General features: G+C 41.3%; 1 protein-coding gene across 7 annotated transcripts in view; it reads left to right on the top strand.

Annotated features, from left to right (window-relative positions):
* The first annotated feature begins 3,333 nt into the window (after positions 1-3,333).
* The window catches only part of LOC139577562 (microtubule-associated serine/threonine-protein kinase 2-like), a 259,047-nt gene continuing 247,064 nt past the window's right edge, over positions 3,334-15,316 (top strand). For 5 of the 7 annotated variants that reach the window (XM_071404652.1, XM_071404647.1, XM_071404651.1 and 2 more), the window contains exon 1: positions 3,335-4,274. In XM_071404652.1, the coding sequence (XP_071260753.1) occupies positions 4,194-4,274 (81 nt within the window). In that variant the 5' untranslated portion in view covers positions 3,335-4,193. Of the gene's footprint in view, positions 4,275-15,316 lie in introns of all 7 variants that reach the window. The other 2 variants (XM_071404646.1, XM_071404645.1) reach the window with 1 other exon arrangement.

The following is a 15,316-nucleotide window of genomic DNA, read 5'->3' as shown; positions in this document are numbered from 1 at the left end:
AACAATTTTGCTACTGTATTATCTTCATTAGATTTTTGATCTCTTACACTGGCGTATGCAAATCTGTCTGTATTAGATGTTTATTTTGCTTTGAATTTCTTTACAGTACATTACATTTTCTGCATGGTTTGTGAATGTATCTGTTTAGACAGACTCTGTTGTAGTTTTAAATTAATGGGTTCATATTTTTTTATTAATCCTTTTCTGACCTATGCCTATAACTGGCATTTACAGTGCCTTTGGAAAGTATTCAGACCCTTTATCTTTTTCCACATTTTGTTACGTTACAGCCTTATTATAAAATGGATTGATTTTTAAAAATCCTCAGAAATCTCCATAATGATAAAGTGAAAACAGGTTTTTCCAAAAACAGAAATACCTTATTTACATAAGTATTCAGACCTTTTGCTATGATACTAGAAAGTAAGCTCAGGTGCATCCTGTTAACATTGATCATCCTTGAGATGTTTCAACAACTTGATTGGAGTCCACCTGTGGTAAATTCAATTGATTGGACATGATTTGGAAAGGCACACACCTGTATATAAGTTCCCACAATTGACAGTGCATGTCAGAGCAAAAACCAAGCCATGAGGTTGAAGGAATTGTCCGTAGAATTCCGAGACAGGATTGTGTCGAGGCACAGATCTGGGGAAGGGTACCAAAACATTTCTGCAGCATTCAAGGTCCCCAAGAACACAGTGATCTCCATCATTTTTAAATGTAAGAAGTTTGGAACCACCAAGACTGTTCCTAGAGTTGGCCGCTCAGCCAAACTGAGCAATCGGGAGAGAAAGGGCCTTGGTCAGGGAGGTGACCAAGAACCTGATGGTCACTCTGATAAAGCTCCAGAGTTCCTCTGTGGAGATGGGAGAACCTTCCAGAAGGACAATCATCTCTGCAGCACTCCACCAATCAGGCCTTTATGGTAGAGTGGCAGATGGAAGCCACTCTTCAGTAAAAGGCACATGACAACCAGCTTGGAGTTTGCCAAAAGGCACCTAAAGACTCTCAGACCATGAGAAACAAGATTCTCTAGTCTGATGAAACCAAGATTGAACTCTTTGGCCTGAATGCCGAGCATCACGTCTGGAGGAAACCTGGCGCCATCCCTACGGTGAAGCATGGTGGTGGCAGCATCACGCTGTGGGGATGTTTTTCAGCAGCAGGGACTGGGAGACTAGTCAGGATCAAGGGAAAGATGAACGGAGCAAAGTACAGAGAGATCCTTGATGAAAACTTGCTCCAGAGCTCTCAGGACCTCAGACTGGGGCAAAGGTTCACCTTTCAACAGGACAACAACCCTAAGCACACAGCCAAGACAACGCAGGAGTGGCTTCGGGACAAGTCTCTGAATGTGCTTGAGTGGCCCAGCCAAAGCACGGACTTGAACCCGATCGAACATCACTGGAGAGACCTGAAAATAGCTGTGCAGCAACGCTCCCCATCCAACCTGACAGTGCTTGAGAGGATCTGCAGAAAAGAATGGGAGAAACTCCCAAAATACAGGTGTGCCAAGCTTTTAGTGTCATACCCAAGAAGACTTGATTCTGTAATTGCTGCCAAAGGTGCTTCAACAAAGTACTGAGTAAAGGGTCTGAATACTTATGTAAATGTGATATTTCAGTTAATAAAAAAAAAATTAAAAAGCAAAATATTCCACAACCTGTTTTTGCTTTGTCATTATGGGGTATTGTGTGTAGATTGATGAGGGGGAAAAAACAATTTAATACATTTTAGAGTAAGGCTGAAACATAACAAAATGTGGGAAAAGTCAAGGAGTCTGAATACTTTCCGAATGCACTGTATTTCCAATAAAATGGTAGATATACACTCAGCAGCCAGTTTATTAGGTACACCACTACAGAAAGTGAGTCACGTGGCTGTGGCTCGCTACAGTATATAAAGCAGGCAGACAGGCATCGATGCATCCAGTTACTGTTCGATTGAACGTTACAATTGGCAAAACGAGTGACCCAAAACGAATGATCGTCGGTGCCAGGTGCGCCGGATCCAGTACCTCAGAAACAGCCACTTCCTGGGCTTTTCAAGCACAACGATGTCCAGGGTTAATCGAGAATGGTGCAAAAAGAAATCTAAAAATCCAGTGGCAGTCCTATGGGCGAAAACAGCTAGTTGATGAGAGGTCGAAAGAGAATGGCAAGCTAACAGGTGGGCCACAAACAGACAAATAATGGCACAGTTCAACAGTGAGAATAGTTTGACAAACAATGGCATCTCGGAATGCACAACTCATCGATCCTTGTCCTGGTTGGGCTATTGCAGCAGACGACAGCACCGGGTTCCACTCCTATCAGCTAAAACAAGAAGGAGCAGGTCCAGTGGGCACACGATCACAAACACGGGACAATTGAGGCGTGGAAAAACATTGCCTGGAACATGACAGTGAGTTCAGTTTACTTAAGTGGCCTGGACAGTCCCCAGACCTCAACCCAATAAAACATATTTGGGATGAGATGGAACGGGCTGTTCGCAGCATGAATGTACCATTGTCCAATCTGCAGCAACTGCATGATGCCAAAGCGTCAGCATGGACCAACCTCCCTGTGGAACGTTTCCGACACCTTGTGGAATGCCCCGAAGAATTCAGGATGTTCTGTAGGCAAAGGAGTGTTCGACCCGGTACTAGATGGGTGTACCTAATGAACTATGTAGATGTAAGGCATTGAAGCCATCACTCGGCCACCTACTGTAGCTGGTCAGCTATAGTGATTACTTTATTAGGAGAGATTGCTAGTATTCATAGGATTCTTGCTTTGTTTCTAAATTACGACACACATAACCAATGTGAATAACACTTTAGAAATATTTGTATATACTTCATCATTGTTAAAACAACAAAAAAATAATTATGGTCTGTTTTTTTTCTGTGTCTGGTTTAGAAGGAACCACATCAGAATGGCAACAGTGTACATTAAAACAGGAGTGTTGGCAGGAGTCTACATTAAAACAGTACATAGCAGGAAGTCGGGGTCTGGTGTCAAGGGCAGAAGCTAAAAAATGTTTTGTTGTTGCATGTGTTATACAAAATTAGATGTTTTAGGGAGAAGCCTTTCAATAAAAAGGAATAAAATAACGTTCTATAAATGTTGCCCAACACTATTAAAATAAACTTCAAGAACTGAACAATTATATAAAGTGGTCGATGGGGAGAAGTATACGTGGAAAATGTGACATGTAAAAAAATGAAAAGTAATGTGCTTGGCAGCTGGTTAGATCTTTACCTATTTAAAACATGAGATGGCAGCAGTTACCAACACATTCGCTCTTCTTGCCTAGGGTCTAACGCCAAGAGCTGCATGTTTGTATTCATTGCGCACAATGTCTACATATGAAAAGCTGGCAGATCAGATCTGAATTACTTTAGTATGTGTTAAATACAACTTGAAGACATATGCTGAACCTAGACCAGTGGTCTATGATACTATGAGCGGAAGGTAATGCGGTTGAAACGTGAGAGGAGATTCAGCATGAAGCGAATCGTGACTGCAAATTGTGCACACAGATCACCAACGATGATGGAAGATTGACAATTTAAAAGAGTAGGGAGGACAACCGAAAGAGACATGCATCAACTGTCAAGAAAAAATGACAAATGTGACAATGACAACGTCAGAACGTGTATTTTGCAGGTAGCCAGCAACGATGCTAGCATAGTTTGCTATCTATCTGTCTGGGGACTGACAGCGAGGTCACAGGGCTGCGGAGAGCTCGGAAAATGTTTATCGTTTTTGGTGTACTTTTCCTGTAATTTTTCGACCTCGCCTTACATTTTTGCTCGCTAGATAAAATGTAGCTAGCAAGGTTCTCTCAGTAGCAAGCGATCTAGCAGTTGTGCGTAAAATACTGTATATAGACAGGAAAATACAACCACCTCAGCTAGTCGAGTGGCTTGTAACTACAGCAACCAAGTGACTGACAGCCTGTCAAAAGCTTTGACGTTAGTGCAGATGTTTGTGCCAGTAAGGTATTCGAACGGGGATGCATTTTTACGGTCAGATTTGGTCCAGTTAGACTCTATTTAATACAACGCCAGCAGCTATAAATTTCAAGTTTTCAAAGGAAATGGGAGGAAGACGCCAATAAAGTTAGCTAGCTAGAAGCAGATCTAACGTTAGCTAGCTACAGTAACTGTGAAACACATTTCATTGGTTACTTTTCCACGTGAGAAAATGAAGAAGAGAACCGAAAATAAAAACAAAAGAAAACTAATTCCGGACCAGCAAGGACGAACCGGAACAGCAGAGAAAGATGTGAGTTGTCATAGTTACAGTAGCTAAAGACAGCCAGGTTTGGGTCCCACGAATGTAACATAATTTGTTACGTGTATAAATGCAGAAAACAAGTATCTTCTTTCTACTTTGATCAAATATTAATATATTCTTGCTTTTAGCAGACGCTCAGAGCATTTTACAGTTAGTACAGCGTTTCCCAAACTGCACGTTTTGGTATATCCCTTTACACTACACAGCTGATTCTAATTGATCAAAGTTGGACAATTAGTTGATTATTTGAATCAGCTGTGTAGTGTTAGGGCAAAAAGCAAACCGTGCACCCATTGGGGTCGAGGACCAAGTTAGTGCATTCATTCTAAAATATCTATTAGTAGTGGTGGGACAATAACATATCACATTCATATTCTCAGTTAACTCACCAGGTAAAAAAAAAAGAAGGAATAAATACAAATAAAATGGCTAGAACATCGTTGGCGTCCTGAACTTTTGACCGGTAGTGTGTGTGTATATATATATATATTTTGTTTTTACACAACAAATCCAACAAAAAAAACAAATGATAGTCCCACTAAGTGCAAACCAGATGGGATAGCGTATCACTGCAGAATGCTGTGGTAGAAATGCTGGTTATATATACAGTACCAGTCAAAGGTTTGGATACACCTAGTTTTTCTATTTTCTACATTGTAGAATAATAGTGAAGACATCAAAACTATGAAATAACACATATGGAATAATGTAGTAACCAAAAGTGTTAAACAAATCTAAATATATGTTATATTTGAGATTCTACAAAGTAGCCACCCTTTTCCTTGATGACAGCTTTGTACACTCTTGGCATTCTCTCAACCAGATTCACCTGGAATGCTTTTCCATCAGTCTTGAAGGAGTTCCCACATATACTGAGCACTTGTTGACTGCTTTTCCTTCACTCTGCGGTCCAACTCATCCCAAACCATCTCAATTGGGTTGAGGTTTGTTGATTGTGGAGGCCAGGTCATCTGATGCAGCACTCCATCACTCTCCTTCTTGGTCAAATAGCCCTTACACATCTTGGAGGTGTGTTGGGTCATTGTTCTGTTGAAAACCAATGATAGTCCCACTAAGCGCAAACCAGATGGGATGGCGTATCGCTGAAGAATGCTGTGGTAGCCATACTGGTTAAGTGTGCCTTGAATTCGAAATAAATCACAGACAGTGTCACTAGCAAAGCACCTTCACACCTCCTCCTCCATGCTTGGAACCACACATGTAGAGATCATCCATTCACCTACTCTGCGTCTCACAAAGACACAGCGGTTGGAACCAAAAATCTCACATTTTGACTCATCAGACCAAGGGACTGATTTCCATCGTTCTAATGTCCATTGATTGTGTTTCTTGGCCCAAGCAAGTCTCTTCTTATTGGTGTCCTTTAGTAGTGGTTTCTTTGCAGCAATTTCACCATGAAGGCCTGATTCACGCAGTCTCCTCTGAACAGTTGACATTGATGTCTGTTACTTGAACTCTGTGAAGCATTTATTTTGTCTGCAATTTCTGACGTGCAGTCAACTCAAATTAACTTATCCTCTGCAGCAGTGGTAACTCTGGGTCTTCCTTTCCTGTGGCAGGCCTCATGAGAGCCAGTTTCATCATAGCGCTTGATTGTTTTTGCGACTGCACTTGTAGAAACTTTCCACATTGACTGACCTTCATGTCTTAAAGTAATGATGGACAGTTGTTTCTCATTGGTTATTTGAGCTGTTCTTGCCATAATATGTACTTGGTCTTTTACCAAATTGGGCCATCTTGTCACAACACAACTGATTGGCTCAAACACATTAAGAAGGAAAGACATTCCACAAATGAACTTTTAACAAGGCACACCTGTTAATTGAAACTTCTTCTGAGTGCCAAAGCCATAAAACAGGGCTACTGGGTTTTGGGATGTCTATTAGGGATATATGAGGATTGGTGACTCACTGCCAAGTATATCTCCTGGCTGTCTCTCTCTCATTAAGTGTGGAACATGATGTATGCTGCTTAGTACTGGTCCTGGGCCAGTTGGATTTTTCCTCCTGATGGTTTACATGGAATTGGGTCAGGGAAATCTGACTTGAAATTATCTGACCAGTTAAGTATTGTTTTTGAATTGGCCTGTGTCCTACTGTTACATGGCACATCTCTGGGTGTGTTTGTACGTCTAGTTAGATATACGATCTATGAGTCACATGAGGTGAGTACTGTGTTTTGACAGTGTGTTTAGTCTAGTGTGTGTTTGTCTGCCACTACCCAGCCTGATTGGGGCTCTAAACCCCTGGGCAGCATCCGTCTAGGAGCTTCCATTCCAGTACCGACCAACTGTAAAAAAACATCCTGCGTCCCTTTTGTTATTGGACACAAGGCCTTTAGTTTCCAACTGGGCACAGTCCAGACCCCCTAATCACAGGTAACCTGCTAACGACTTCCCAACAGCTAGGCTAAGATGTGAAGGAATTCTTCATTTAACTACCCACACACTTCCTCCTCCTATGCAGCCTATCAAGAGGACTGCAGAGAGAGTTACTGTGGCAGTAGGGCTGTTAAGTGTCTCAATTTGCAGATTGCTCTGCTCTCCATCTTCTTCATTGTGTTAACACGGACCACAATTTCACATCTTGAATTAATATTGAGTAAACCCCCATCAGTAGCTGTAGGGTTTGTGTGTGTGTTTGTTCATGTGTGTGAGCTTCTGGTGGCTGATAAGCTCTTAAGGCGTCCGCATGCTTCCCAGCCGGAACAGTTCAGAAGAGTTTGTTATGTCATTTTGAGACGTTTGTTTGTTTTGGACTTTGTTTTTTCTGGTGGGGGGGTACACAATTATTTTTTTCTGGAGGCAACCTGAAGTCTGTAGCCAAAGTCACATTTTTGCGTGACAAATCTCCTTGTCAAAATGTGTTATTTTAGATTCATTTGGACTATTTTGAGGAAGTGTATACTGGCTACAGCGTCTCCATGACAAGCAGTACAATTGCTGCTTTTTTTCTCATTTTTCAAGCGAAGGTCTTTTTAAGGGAGTATGCAAACACACTCGTTCGGTTCGAACTAGTCTAGGCGCCAGCCGAACTGAATCATGCTGACCCCTTTTAAAGCATTCTTTGAGACTGAGTAGACTGGGAGCAGGGTTGAGTAGTAACGGATTACATGTAACAGTAGTTACGTAATATGATTACAAAAATGTAAACTTTAAATCAACCCGGATTACTTAAAAAAAAAAATAAGTGTAGTCAGGATTAGTTATATTTTTAAAAATAGCTGACATTTAGGATTACTTCATCTATCAATAGGAACATTTGATAACATTGTCAGTCTTGCTGTTATTTTGCTCACCCTCAAGACTTCTCTCATGCTCTCAACTCAGCAAGATTCTATTGTCCAGCTGATCGATTACCCATCAAGTGTAGATGGCTTCTTTTTTATTCCAGTTGATTGAATGAATAGGTAAGGTTTCCAAACCATTTACACCTGGCCCACTGGTCAATCAGACATTTGTAGCATATTTACAGTCCACTTGAACTCTGTCTCTGAGTAGCGGGAGAGACAATGCTTTCTGATTGCTGGACGCTCTGGCCGAGGAGTAGGGTTGATCCCAGCGTTCTGACCTCAACGGCAGTCAAGCACCCAATCTAACTGGCTAAAGTTGGCTAGCTTGCTAGCTACTTCCAGACACAAATAAGAACACCTCTCTCTGACTATTTTTCTCACCCTAGTAGAGTTGGTTAGGCAGTTTTCATGTTACCTAGAGCGTTGGTGACTGTCACTGTGCTGCTGGCAACAATTTAATTACATTGTTTTCCCAACATTTACTGACACTGTTCATATTCAACAAGTGTTGAGCGTTTGTAAATTCATCAGTTATTCTGCGCTCTGGCACACAGACGAGAGTGCTCTAAAATTAGAGTAACGTAAACTCACTCACTTTTGTACATCGCCTTGGTCCGTACAATTGACCTTATTTTAGCGCCACAAAAACGTAATACTTCCAGATCAACTGTAATGTCAATACCATTGTAAAGCACAATTTCTCCCCCTTTCAACATAATCAATTACATGACCCCCACGCTGCCAATTTCTGCATGATTCAAGAAGGCAATGAGCCTCGTCGGGTCTTTTTAAAAATGGCAGCGAAACTAATGCGTGATAGTGAGAAGGAGAGATGTTGTGTGGGAAAATTGCTTTTTTTTCACTCGATCTGTCCAACTTATCACCTTATTGCCTCTAAAATGTAAATAAAACACTAAAGAGTTTATATAATGTGTCATTACATACATATTTGAAGGTTTGTGTCGAATTTTAATCGGGTTTTTAGGGCGACGCTAAAGTGATCTCAGAAGTAAACAGCGGCTTTGAGAATGATGATCGCATGCAATGATGACGCAAAAAATGACTAGGTATCCCCCCTTACCCCCACTGTCCATTTCTTGTTTTTGCACGATGAGAGAAGTGCTACACCTGGTGGAGAGAGATTGTAAGACAGAAATAGTTGCTTTATGCGTGCTGTATGTTACGACATGTGTCACGTTCCTGACCTTATTTCCTTTGTTTAGTTGGTCAGGACGTGAGCTGGGTGGGTATATCCTATGTTTTGTGTTTCATTGGTTTAGGTGTGTCTTATTGGCCTGATATGGTTCTCAATCAGAGGCAGGTGTTTTACGTTGTCTCTGATTGGGAACCATATTTAGGTAGGCTGTTTTCACTGTTTGTTTGTGGGTGATTGTTCCTGTTTGTGCGTTCATTGTTTTTTCTATGTTCACTAGTTCAGGATTGTAGCGTCGTTGGTTTCGTTCTGTTTATTGTTTTGTTCGTCTTGAAGAGTATTCAAATAAATATGGATACATACCACGCTGCGATTTGGTCCTCCTCTCTTCCACATTACGACGACCGTTACAACATGACACGTCACGATGTAACGGAGAGTCCGTTTTTTTCAACTTTTCTCCAATACTATAGAGCCATTACCATGTCGATCAACGCTTGAATAGAAACGTAGTTCACACCCCCGATTTTGAAGTCGCTACAGTCCCATTCGTTTTCTTTGTAGCCTCGTTTGAATGTTGCGGTTGCGCACATTTATACGGAATGGGGTGAGTTTACGAACAATTTGTAAACTGGAAATTGATCGCCCGAACAGAAAAAATATTTTGCTAAAACATTATAATTTCAAACCTTAAAATATCTCTCCATTATGCGTGAGAATACTTTGGAACAGATTTCCAAATGTAAAATAATTTGGCGCTGATTTGATGGTGTTTTTACAGAATTGTCCCAAAAATAAAATGTGATATATATTTTTTACTTAGAAAACTTGAGGGGACAAATAAAATCACTGCCAGTTGGGGAACCCTGGCATAGACCTATACATTCAATTTACTGTTAGATAGTTTGCAGTGTAATTGATAGGCCTATCAGTGATAATTAGGCTATATTTAGAGTTGGCAAACTAACCACTTCCTCTTGTGGTGAATTAGTCCCACATGAATTATTTTAGGTGATATTAGTGCCCAAAAAGATGTAAGCAAATTCATCTCTATATTGAAAAAAATCGGAACATTTTGGAACCCTAATTTTGAATTGTAGCCCTGTTGTCAAATCAAAAATTCATGACAATCACTGGTTAATCTAGGGTATGTGGGACGGCAGCGTCTCACCTCGTCAACAGCCAGTGAAACTGCAGGGCGCTAAATTCAAAACAACAGAAATACCATAATTTAAAATTCCTCAAACATACATGTATTTTACACCATTTTAAAGATACACTTGTTGTAAATCCAGCCACAGTGTCCGATTTCAACGACAAAACCAAATGATTATGTTCGGTGAGTGCCTATTCACAGAAAAACACAGCCATTTTTCCAGCCAAAGAGGAGTCACAAAAAGCAGAAATATAGATAAAATGAATCACTAACCTTTGATCTTCATCAGATGACACTCATAGGACTTCATGGTACACAATACATGTATGTTTTGTTCGGTAAAGTTCATATTTATATCCAAAACTCTGTTTACATTGGCGCGTTTTGTTCAGTAGTTCCAAAACATCCAGTGATTTTGCAGAGAGCCACATCAATAGTCATCATAAATGTTGATGAAAATACAAGTGTTATACATGGAATTTTAGATCCACTTCTCCTTAATGCAACCGCTGTGTCAGATTTCAAAAAAACTTTACGGAAAAAGCAAACCATGCAATAATCTGAGTACGGCGCTCAGACGACAAATCAACCCAAAGAGATATCCGCCATGTTGTAGTCAATATAAGTCAGAAATAGCATTATAAATATTCACTTACCTTTGATGATCTTCATCAGAATGCACTCCCAGGAATCTCAGTTCCACAATAAATTTTTGTTTTGTTCTATAATGTCCATCATTGATGTCCAAATTCCTCCTTGTTGTTCGTGTGTTCAGTACACAATCTAAACTCACGACGCGAGTGCAAGTCCAGTACCAGTTTAAAAACAAATGTGTGCCTACTGAATAATTGGGTTAAGTATGAGTGAATAAAAATAAATATATATAATTTCCTAGATCTAGGACAAACACTGCAAAACCTGGTTTCTTATTATACATTTTTTTAATGTCTTTTTTGTCATTTATGAATGTTATTCAATGCACTTCTCTGGGCCATAGTAAATGCCAAATTCTATTAATTTGTGTGTGTGTTAAAGGGGTCCTAAAATTCAAATATCCAAATGATCCATAGTATGACAATTTAGGGATGCATGATATATCGGTGAACATATCGGAATCGGACGATATTGGCTAAAAATGCCAACATCGGTATCGGCCGATGTCTAGTTTAACGCCTCGATGTGCAAAACCGATGTCAAAGCTGACGTGCATACCTATATAACGTAGGTACATGACGTTTTGACGCCACGTAAAATTTTGCGCTAAACGTGCAACACAGCATTCCTTAACTGGCCCACAATGTCTGCTGTGTGGCTCGAGCAGTCATTTGAAAGAGTAACAAAATTTCAGCGAGACAACTCAAAGACGAAATCCATTAAAGTCAAGATGATGGAATTCATTGCCCTTGACAATCAACCGTTCTCTGTCGTGGGTGATATTGGCTTTCACCGACTGGTTAGGCACCGGTACAAACTACCAAGTGTGCTATTTTTCAGATGTTGCCCTACTGGAGTTACACAGTAATGGCGTCACTGCTATTAGCTTAACGACATATATACTATGGAACGCCATTTGGCTCTTTGTTTGTCAAAAAATATACAGTAGCACTGTCTAAAGCTGTACAAAAAAGTCTGCAAACATCGGCCACGGACGATGTGTTTACAATACAGCATCATTTATTCGACCGCAACTTCTAGGGTAGCTAGCTTTAGCTTGGTACCTAGCTAGCACCAATACAACCAGCCTGAATAAAATGACCAGTAGAACCTGCAGTCATTTTCATTATACTTAGCAATGATTTAGGAATCCATGTAAGTATTAGTTAGGTTGCACTTGTTGTTCGCCTATTGAAATTTAACTTCAGTTCATGAAAATAAATAGCTAGTCAGCAACTTAACTCTGTTGCCCAAAGATAACGTTATAAGCAGCCAGCTAGCTTCATCTGGCTGGTGAGGCTCGACCGCACCGGATAATGTGTTGTGAAGCTAGCCACAGTAAGGATTAATGGGAACATGCGTAAATGCCAAACAAAATAACTTTTTGGTCAGTGTGGTGTGTGTAAACTTTTTATTTAACTAGGCAAGTCAGTTAAGAACAAATTCTTATTTACATTGACGGCCCGGATGACGCTGGGCCAATTGTGCGCCGCACTATGGGACTCCCAATCACGGCCAGATGTGATACAGCCTGGATTCGAACCAGGGACTGTAGTGACGCCTCTTGCACTGAGATGCAGTGCCTTAGACCGCTGCGTCCATCTGTGTGTGTTAACTATTTAACTGTACCAGAATGCTTAAAAGGCCGCAAAAATTGGAAATATTGGTTATCTTTTTTTTTGGCAAGGAAAATATCAGGTATCGGCCAAAAATGTCATATCGGTGCATCACTAATGACCATCTTAAAACAATTCCATATGTCAGCTTAGATAAACCCCTGGGCAGCATCCATAGGTGCTTCAATCCCAGTACATACCAGCTGAAAAACATCCTGCTTCCCTCTGTTATTGGACACAAGTCCTTTAGTTTCCAACTGGGCCCAGTTCAGACCCCCTAATCACAGGTAATCTGCTAGTGACATTCCAGGGACCAGAATTGCAATTACATTGTGAGATGTTGCTCAACTGTCAGTATGCTTGCGCTTATCAGAATGCATCTCTCCCTTCACTCCGTGTACAAAGAGGGGAGATGGCGTTAGAGCCAGAAGCAGATTAACCTACTGTTGACTAAATAATGGTTTTAGAACCCAAAAATCTGCAAGAACGTTGTGTAGCATAGTCACCAAAATTAGCGACGGAAGCAAAATTGCAATGTTGGTGTCTGTTTTTCGGTGTATCGTCCCAGCTCTACTGATTTACTTTATTTTTCAATTAATCCACCCAACTCTGACTGGTAGTAATGGAGCCCCTCCTATGTTTTTCTCCCTACTTCCCTCATCTCCTCTTTCTCTCCTCTCCTCTCTCTGTCTTCTCTTCTTTCCCTTTCTTCACCTGGGGCCTGACAATTAAACATGAACTATGGTGTGATTATGTGAACAGGTGCCACAGATATTCTCCTTTTTTCTCTGATTTGTTTCTTGGTGTTGTGAGTGTTAACACGGCAGCTGCTGCTGCTCTTCTTTCTGTGCACTTTGAAGATATACATTACTACTGTATCATAAACTCCTCACCAGAGATGCCAGACACCTTAACTAAATATAGGCTAAACTAAACTGTCTTCGTTTCCCCTCCAATTTAAATCCATGTGTTGTGTGTTAGGACAATGGGGTATGCAGATAGGGCAATTCCTTTTGAACACTCATTCCCACTAATCCCAGGCTCCAATTAAAACATATAAACTGGGCCCCCTGTCTGGTGGTTAGGAGAAATGTTTAAGAAAAAATCAGAAGCCCTTCTCTCTTTGATTGGAAGTACCATCGGTTCGAATTACATCCTGTTCCGGCAGCATGCAGTGAACACAGGCATCAGGTGTCTTCTCCTAACAAACATATGATTTTAATTTAAAATATAAGAAGCAAAGCGAAATCTCGCCATTTATTTTGCACCAAGTTGCAGCAAATAATTGATTTATCAGATAACATACAAGCCATCAGTGTATAAGCTATCCTGTTTTACAAGCCTGTTAACTAAGACCCCGAACATGGCTGGCAGAGGCGACCGCAACACGCGCAGCAAAGACTTAGTCGGTATTGATTGCACAGAGCTCAGATAAGAGAAGTGTTACGTGAAGAAATCGCCATAGGTTTTGATCAAAAGATGAATCCGATCCAAGAATCAATTGAAGGGATCAAAAAAGCATGGGTGCAAACTCAAAAGCTGGGAAATCTAGAGACATTAGCAACAGATTTCTCCCGCTGGCTTGTAGAGCTGGATAAGAACTATGCGGAAATCAAAGCAGAGCACATGTCATTAATCAAATCCAATTTTATTTGTCACATACACATGGTTAGCAGATGTTAATGCGAGTGTAGCGAAATGCTTGTGCTTCTAGTTCCGACCATGCAGTAATATCTAACAAAACAATTTCTCAACAACTACTTTATACAAGTGTAAAGAATGAATACAAATATGTACATAAAAATATATGAATGAGTGATGGCCGAACGGCATAGGCAAGATGCAGTAGATGGTATAGAGTACAGTATATACATATGAGATGAGTAATGTCCCGTGTGGCTCAGTTGGTAGAGCATGGCGCTTGCAACGCCAGGGTTGTGGGTTCATTCCCCACGGGGGGACCAGGATGAATATGTATGAACTTTCCAATTTGTAAGTCGCTCTGGATAAGAGCGTCTGCTAAATGACTTAAATGTAAATGTAATGTAGTGTATGTAAACATTATATAAAGTGGCATTGTTTAAAGTGGCTAGTGATACATTTATTACATCAATTTTTCCATTATTAAAGTGGCTGGAGTTGAGTCAGTATGTTGGCAGTACCCACTCAATGTTAGTGATGGCTGTTTAACAGTCTGATGGCCTTGAGCTGTTTTTAAGTCTCTCAGTCCCCGCTTTGATGCACCTGTACTGACCTTGCTTTCTGGATGATAGCGGGGTGAACAGGCAGTGGCTCGGGTGGTTGTTGTCCTTGATGATCTTTTTGGCTTTCCTATGACATCGGGGGCTGTAGGTGTCCTGGAAAGCAGGTAGCTTGCTCCCGGTGATGTGTTGGGCAGACCGCACCACCCCATGGAGAGCCTTACGGTTATGGGCGGAGCAGTTGCCGTACCAGGCGGTGATACAGCCCGGCAGGATGCTCTCGATTGGGCATCTGTAAAAGTTTGAGTGTTTTTGGTGACAAGCCAAATTTCTTCAGCCTCCTGAGGTTGAAGAGGCGCTGCTGCGCCTTCTTCATCACGCTGTCTGTGTGGGTGGAACATTTCAGTTTGTCCGTGATGTGTACGCCGAGGAACTTAAAACATTCCACCCTCTCCACTACTGTCCCGTCGATGTGGATAGGGGGCTGCTCCCTCTGCTGTTTCCTGAAGTCCACGATCATCTCCTTTGTTTTGTTGACATTGAGTATGAGGTTATTTTTCTGACACCACACTCCGAGGGCCCTCACCTCCTCCCTGTAGGCCGTCTCGTCGTTGTTGGTAATCAAGCCTGCTCTGTCTGTGCTGCTGACAGCTAGCTACCCACGGGCGGCAGAGGAGTAGTGATGCAGAAAGACAGCAGCAGGGGCCTGGCCAGCCAACCAGCCACCTGCAGACCTGCACTGCGCAAGCTGAGCCTCCTCCCAGTGGAGGCTAGTGACTTGAAAAACTGAGGACGATGGGAGACCCAAGGTATAGGCGCGGACTGCATGGAGGCGACAAAGCGTGTTTCAAAACTCGTCAAAGACAAATTATTTTAACATTTAAAAACAAAAAGTATAATGTAAACATTTATAGTAAAATATGAGGAATGAGAGGGCA

This window comes from Salvelinus alpinus, chromosome 6 (genome assembly GCF_045679555.1).
Source record: "Salvelinus alpinus chromosome 6, SLU_Salpinus.1, whole genome shotgun sequence".
Taxonomy (NCBI): Eukaryota; Metazoa; Chordata; class Actinopteri; order Salmoniformes; family Salmonidae; genus Salvelinus; species Salvelinus alpinus.
This window is presented reverse-complemented; position numbering and strand designations above follow the sequence as displayed.